The 7,303-nt window shown below is 56.6% G+C and overlaps 1 protein-coding gene across 4 annotated transcripts in view; it reads right to left on the minus strand.

Moving 5' to 3' along the window:
* RSPO1 (R-spondin 1) overlaps window positions 1-6,910 on the minus strand; it is a 29,088-nt gene extending 22,178 nt beyond the window's left edge. The window contains exons 1-3 of one of the 4 annotated variants that reach the window (XM_037021354.2): window positions 6,579-6,904; window positions 2,891-3,022; window positions 1,633-2,008 (exon numbers count right to left, since the gene is read on the minus strand). In XM_037021354.2, coding sequence (XP_036877249.1) covers window positions 1,633-1,726 — 94 coding nt within the window. In that variant the 5' untranslated portion in view covers window positions 1,727-2,008; window positions 2,891-3,022; window positions 6,579-6,904. Of the gene's footprint in view, window positions 1-1,632; window positions 2,009-2,890; window positions 3,023-6,578 lie in introns of all 4 variants that reach the window. The other 3 variants (XM_017658523.3, XM_073233641.1, XM_073233640.1) reach the window with 3 other exon arrangements.
* Window positions 6,911-7,303: the final 393 nt, after the last annotated feature.

Consider the following 7,303-nt stretch of genomic DNA (forward strand, 5'->3'; position numbering starts at 1 on the left):
CAACACTGCTGCATTCAGTTGGCCATTGCAGGGACTGGGCACATTCTGATGCCCAAGCCAGGGCCTTTTTTTTTTTTTGTGCAACAAACTTGAACCCAGGTCTTCTGACCCTGGTTTAGGTGGGTGCACATTCTGCACATGTGAGTGGAAGCATGACCACTGGTGCACAATGTATGAGCATGAATGACTCTTCTCTTTTGCTCTCTCTCCTGTCTTGGAAATAGAAAAGACTGATTATAAACCACTAAACCGCCTGTCGAGTCCAAAATACTGACCACAACAGATGAGAAGGGGGGAAAATCAAGGTCTTGCTGCTGATTAAACCTGTCTCTAATTGTTTGTTAAACCAGGGATTTTCAGCTTCACCAATTCTCTAAGCTTCTCTCCCTGGGCTGGGTTCTGGCCTTGGCATCTCCTGTGGAGACCCAATAAAACTCCTCCACCTTTCAACCTTTCCTGGCAGGACTTGGTCTGGAGGCCTCAAAAGTGAAGCAAGAGGTGGCTGGGCTGGGCTTCACGGGCTTTTCCAGCCTGTGGGCGTGACTTCTCATGGAGGCTGTTGAGAGAGAGACAGGCCTTGGGGTCTGTAGCATGGGACCCCACTCCACTCGCAGGCACAGGCCCTCACGCACAGTGGCCAGTCCCTCAGCACAAGGGGCAGGTACCAAGCCCTGGCACTGGAGACACCCAGGAGACTCTAGAGGGCCTGCCCTCAGGACTGCCTGGGGCAGGATTCTCTGAGGGAAGGCAGGCGCGGTGCGCACACGTTCGTCTTGAACTCTATCAAACTGTTTTCAAGAAGACTGGGCTCACAGGAATTAGGAGACCTGGGTTCTGATACTGATTTTGTGTCCTTAGGCCTATTGTCTCTTTCCCTTTCTTAGTCTCGGTTTCCTCATCTGCATACAATGATAGAATCTATCTGTTTTTAAGCTGTGAGGACCCTTCCAATGACAACTTATGTGGATTCTTAGCGAAAGCAGGAAAAATGAAGCTGCTGTGGTTGGAAGGGAAGGAGGGCGAGACTCCTGCCCACTGCCCCACCTTCACCCCCCAGTGCAGCTCCCCAAATCACACCGGGCAGGGCTAAAAAACACAGGAGTGGGTAGTTGCACGACACTCCCTGCTCTGCTGTCCCTGCCCCATGATCTGGGCAGGGAAGGCTGTGCCCACTGCTGTGCAAGGTCCTGGCCCCAAGGGGCTGAGGGCTGCACATCAGCCACCACTAAAAGAGAGGAGCCCTGAAGTCCTGTCAGTGAGGAGGGTACCAAGCACCCTGGGGGCAGTGAGCAGGGGAAGCATCTCCATGGATACCACACAAAGCCGGTGTTATGTCAAAGGGCATAATCCACAACAGATCCTCAGAAGAGAGGGGTTAATCTAGAAAGCAGAGTCTACAAGGGGGAAGAAAGACAAATGAGTAATCTACAGAGTAGGTAATTTCCACCCATTAATCCACTAACCCACAATTCACAAGCAGGGTAATCTGCTGAGTACTCTACATAGCTGTAACAGACAAAGTAGAAATCAGCAGTGGTCATCACAGAATGAGATTACCAGGCCCTCCCGCCCCCAGGCGGCCCCCTCCCACTCCCAAGGCCAGCAGCGGTCCAGCCCTGCTCCATTACTCACTCCGCCTCTGCCTCTTCCCCTTGATCCCCCGGCTGCCCTCGGTGAGATGCATCCAGCTCAGAACCAAGGCCACCACACACAGCCCAAGCCGCATAGTCACTGGCCGGCTCCAGGCCCCTGGTAGGAGGGGTGGTCTCTGAGGAGGGGGACAGTGCAGGGTCCTCGCTAATGCCTGCAGGGCTGGGTCAGCAGCAGGAGGCCCAGGCCTGGGCTGTATCCCAAATCCACCATAATCTCAGCTGGGGACAGAGAGGGTGTGGGGAGCCCACTTCTCCATCTGCCCATAAGGAGGTCCAGACAACTTTCCTCAAAGGCACCTCAGTGTTTCACATGGGAGAACTCTGTCACTTCAGCAGGGACACTGCCAAAAACCAACCTGTTGGGGGAAAAAAGAGATGAATTAATTTTGGGATGCCATGGGATCCCCCCACCTATGCCTCCTGCCCTCCCTTGGGGTCCCCTATCCAGGAAACTGGAAACTCAGAAGGGTTGGACATTACAAGTTATGCATCTGGCACCCTGTAGAAGAAATCTGCTCCTTTTCCTATCAGAAGCCCCTAACCTGGGACTGGAGCTGGCTACTCAAACAGCTGGAATATGACGGACCCTCGCACCAAACTTGTGAATCAGTGGGAACCAGCTGGCCCCACCCCTGTCCATTAGTGGCCAGCTCTAACTGGAAGTCCTTCTTTAGGTCTATCCTACAGCCCACATGCTGCAGTAGTATCCTATCTCTTGAAGAGGAGCTCTCCTACCCTTTGGCGAGTGACCCCCTCAGCTTTCTCTTCCCAGGGCTGAGTCACCCCTGGGCCTTTCATCTGTCCTGGAGCTACAGCAGTGGCCCCCAACAAGCTGGCAGACTCTGCGTGGCCCTCTGGGCTTGGCAGGAGAAAAGGAAGTAAGGCTTCCCTAGCCACAGAAACTCTGACACAGCAGGCCCAGCGGTCCTGGCCTTTGTGAGGGGATAAAAGAGGCAGCGACACCCGCCCCCGCCAGAGACACAGAGAATGGGGATAATCCCCCAGTCCAGGGAGAGCCAGGTCTCTGTATCCACTGGCCCTGGCAGGGATGACCAGAGTGGGCAGGGGAAGCTGGTCCCTCCCCGATGAAGCGTGCCTGGGAAGTGGGAGGCCAACCTGGGAGTCAGAGGCTGAGAACCCCACTCCACGCTCAGGACCACACACTCCCCGCATACTCTCACACAGAGCCCCGGCAAGTATTGCCCCACCCACTTTGCTGCCCACCCACCCACACTCACACAGGGGCAGAAGGAAACAGCGAGCCTTCAGGAAGCTTTGCAGATGCCAGGGAAGCATCATCCTTCCATCCATCCACTGGTTAGATGCCTTTAGGCAAGTCACTTAACTTCTCTGAACCTCAGTTTCCTCATCTATACAATGGGGATAAAGAGGCTTATTTCACAGGCTTGCTCTGAGAGTTGGCCGAGTTTTGGCTTACTAATGAGAAATCTGACATGCTGGAGTGGCAGAGCCCCTCCCACCCCCTGTCCCAGTCCTTTCCCTGCTGGCCTCTCAGGGAGGACCCAGTACAGCCCACCTGCATGGGAGATAAATCATTATCCCACAAGGGAGTTCGGTACCTCCCTCCTTGGCCTCTCCCACTGGCTTTGAAGGCCAGGCACACTCAAGTGGTTAAACTGCCTGTGGGAAGTGTTTACACGAGGCTGATGAGTCCCACCTGGTGCTGAGTCCAGAACCAGCAGACATGCCCCCAACCACCCCCAGATGCCAGCCCCTACACGCCCCTCCAGTACACCCTGCGTGACCTGCTAAAGCTGTCCAGCCTCCCTAGCCCCCACTGCACACTTCCACACTTCCATCACCTACAGATTATGGACGTCCAGCTGGGTTTATCCAACTGGGGTCTTTAGCCTGCAGTGTCTAGACTAAGAGGTTGGCGCATAAACTTCAGAGTCAGACTCCCTGGCTTCAAATGTTGGTTATGCTACATACTAGCTGTTATCTTGGGCTAGTTGCTTAGCTGGTTGGAGCCTCAGTTTCCTCATCTGCAAGAGGGTTGTGTTTTATAGCTGAAATGAGTTAATCGATGAAACTGCTTAGAATGGTACCTGGCACATAATGAGGACTCAGTAATAGTTGTTGTACTTTCTATGACCAAAACTTCATTTTGTGTCTACATGCCAATGGTCATCTAAAAAGGAATATAAACAGTTTTTTTTTAATCATCTGGATGCTAATCTTCATACTGAGCACTGTTATGCAATTTCCGTATTTGCATTTATCTCTTTGGTTGATTGCCTTGGTGCCAAAGTGATCGCTCAGAGTGCTAGGTTAAGCTTTAATTGCAGCATTTCTGGACCTGAGGTCTGAGGCTTCCTGGCAAATATATTCTCAGGGCACATGAGTCCTTACACTGGACAAACACTGGAGGAGACCACATCAGACCAACTTGGCGCTGAATCCCAGGCCTGGGAGACCTTGGTCTTGCTGTGTGATCAACACCCAGAAGGGCTGTGGGGCAGGAAGTTCTCCTACGCATCTGTGCACCCCCTGTGCCTGCCCTGAATGGTGCCTGGCATATTGGGACTAGTGCCCAGCAAACATGAGCCCCCTTCCTCTCTCTCTCTCTCTGCTTGCCCTCTAAATCCTCCCTCCGGCCTCCCAGGCCTTAGCTTTCAGCCTGCTCTTGCCATGCTCACCCAGTCCTGGCCAGTGGGGATCTTTTGATCCACCCCCCCCTGAACCACTATCAAACCAGGACCTCAGCTGGGAAGTAGGGAGGGAGATCCAGGTCTGAATTTCACTGAAGCAAGTGACGCTGGCTTCCCTCATCCATCACTGGGTGGGAAGAGATTCGAGCACTTTAAAAAAATATTCATATAGAATCAACCCTGAAAAGGAGCTAAGGCTTACAGGCAACAGATAGGTGGGAAGCTGGATGTGGAGGAGGGTGAGCTGGGGGACAAATGTCCTGTCTAAAGGGAGCACATGCTATTCAACTCCAATTGACTGTTGACAGGCAGAAATGTTAATGGCTCAGTATTACCAGATCTTCTAGTTTTATTTTTAAAAGTTTAAAATTCAGAATTATATGTGAAATCTGGTTTTAAAAGTTGGACAGTTCTCAGAATAGGAACTCCGAGCCCCAGAGAGTCACAGGTGCCTGCATTCAGGTCCTCCAGCGAGTCCCTGCCCAGCTCCTGCTTCCCGTGCAGTGAGCACACACACAGACCACCCCAGACAAGGGCTGAGAGGTGGGATAGGAGCTAATGACTTTCTAAGCAGCCTGCCACATTTCTATTAGTTCCTCTGTTTGATTTCCTTTGCCTTGGGCTACATGGCACAGGCAGATACTTTTTGGAGGCCCATTACTCTGCACACGCAGAGCCAGCAATGGGAGCTTCTGGCAAGGATCAAGATCTCAGGCATCCGTGGGGGTAAAGAAGGGCATTTTGTCTCTGCCAAGGTGGGGGTGGGAGATTCATATTCACTAGGTGCTTGCACCACCTGCCACGTGTAGGCGCTCATTTACTCCTCACCAAACTCTGGAAGGGAAGCGGAGTTGTTCCCATTTTACTGGCCCTGAGAGGTTAAGGGTCTTGAGGTTAGAAACCTAGTCAATGACCAGCCGGTCTGCTACTCAGAACTGGGTGTCTGGAAAGTGTGCAAGGGGCGGGGAGCTGAGGGGTGTGGGGCATGACCCAGCCTGGGGAAATAGACTCAGAGGCCGGGACGGGGCTGGCGGCAGAGGCAGAGCTGGCCTGGGAGACCTAGGAGAGAAGTCCCACTGTGCTAGGTGGTCCTGGGAGGGGCTGGACACACGCTGGGGAGGAGTGCACAGCTGAGGGTGGAGCTGAGGGCTGAGACTTGGTGTTCCCAAAATGCTGGAATGATTTTCACCTTCTTGCCTTCAACACTATGGGGATAAACTGGTAGTCTCCTCGGGGCCTGATCCAGACCCAAAAATGAAAACCATCCGGATGGTTTCTCATTAGCTCTCCCCGGGACCAGCTAAGGGTGGAGAGTTTTGGCCGGAGAGCGGCCTGGCGGGCAGGGGCAGAAGTTCCTGGTGGGGTGGCGAAGTGCGGGCCGACTGGCGCGTCGTCCAGAGCTGATCCAGGTGCGGTGGCAGCCGCCCAGTACCAAGCGCAGCGGGGAAAGGCTCCTTCACGTCCCTCCATCAGCGCCCCCAAGCACGCAAATTTTTCTCTCGCCATTACCAGGAGAGACCCAGCAGGTGCAGGGCGGGGGGAGGCGGGCTTGAAGTCCCTCTGACTGCCCTCCAAAATCCAAGAGAACGCTCCAAGTCTGGAAGGCCGGTTTCACAAGAAAACCCCTGCCTCCAAGCTCCTGCCCCCAGATTCATCGTTGTCCTCCTGGGAGCCCCGGGGGAACACAGCCGCCACCGCGCCCTAACCAAGCAATACCATCGCTCCCTCCGTGCGGGACCCCTCGGGCCAGGGAGCCAGCCACCTCGCAGCGCACGGGGGGCGGCCGCGCATGCCGCCTGCCACGTCGGACCCGTGGCCGGGTTGTGGGACTGGGGTGGAGGTACCCCGGGGCTGTGGGACTCGCGGAAATCCGAGGCGATGAGAGCAGGGATCGAGAGCTTCTGGACTGGGGAATGGGAAGAAATAGGGCTGGTGGACTTGGGAACCTCGGAACAATCGGATCAGATGCAGAGCGAGGTGGTCACTGGGGGCTGCGGGGTTGTGGGCAGCCCGAGGCAGCGGCCGGTAGAAGACTGCCCGCTGACTTGAAGGCTGGTGGGGGCGGGGGGCTGCAGGACTTGAGAAAGGCTCCAAGAGGTGCCCTCTCTCGCCTTCGCTGATCCCACTGCAGTCACAAGTCTCCTTCCTCCCCGCACTCAGCTCGGCCAAGCCCCGACAGGAGGGCCCGCGGCGCCCCAGGTCCCGGGGAAGGGGGCGCTAGGGAGGAGGAGGGGGCAGCTCAGGGGGCACTCACCTCCGCGCTGCCAGCTGCGGCGGGGGCAGGCCCGGGAGGGGCGAGGACGCGGTCGGTTCACCCGCCCGCCGCAGGACTGTCCCGGGCGCCCGGCTTGCCCGCGCTCCGCCCGCGCGTTCCCAAATTGCTCAATCTGCGGGCGGCTCACGCCCTCGGGGCCAGCGCCCCACCCGGCGCATCGGTCCTCTGGGGCGGCTCGGTCTGGCCCTCGCTCTCCGCAATGCCCTCTCTGGCGGTCCGCTCCCCACTCTCCGCCCTGTGCTCGTGCTCTCCGTCGCGCCTCCGCTCCGCCGGAGCTCCCAGCCGGGAGAGGGGCCAGTCCTCTGCTCGCACGAGGGAGGGAATCCCCCCTTTGCAGTCCCACCCCCAGAGCCGGCCCCCCTTGCTGGGATCCGCAGCAAAAAACGGACTGGAGCGCCAGGCCCAGGAGTCCATAGCCCCCCTCCCGCACGTCCTTGCCCGCGGCTGGGGCGCTGCGCCTAGAGCGCAGGACTGGAAGCGGCACAAGTACTCTGGACCCTGGCGCAGACCCTCTGCCCTTGCCTGCTCCCTTTCCACGCCCCGCACCCGGGGGATTCCACGCAGCCCAGCACCCGCTGCAGCTCCAGGCATCTTGGGGTCAGAACAGGGCCAAGAGCCTCGCGAAACCCCAGTTTCCTATCAGGAACCTGGAAAGTGACAAGGAACAAGCTCAAAATGGCCTGTGGTCCTGGCCCCGCCCTCCC

Source organism: Manis javanica, chromosome 4 (genome assembly GCF_040802235.1).
Source record: "Manis javanica isolate MJ-LG chromosome 4, MJ_LKY, whole genome shotgun sequence".
NCBI classification, from domain to species: domain Eukaryota; kingdom Metazoa; phylum Chordata; class Mammalia; order Pholidota; family Manidae; genus Manis; species Manis javanica.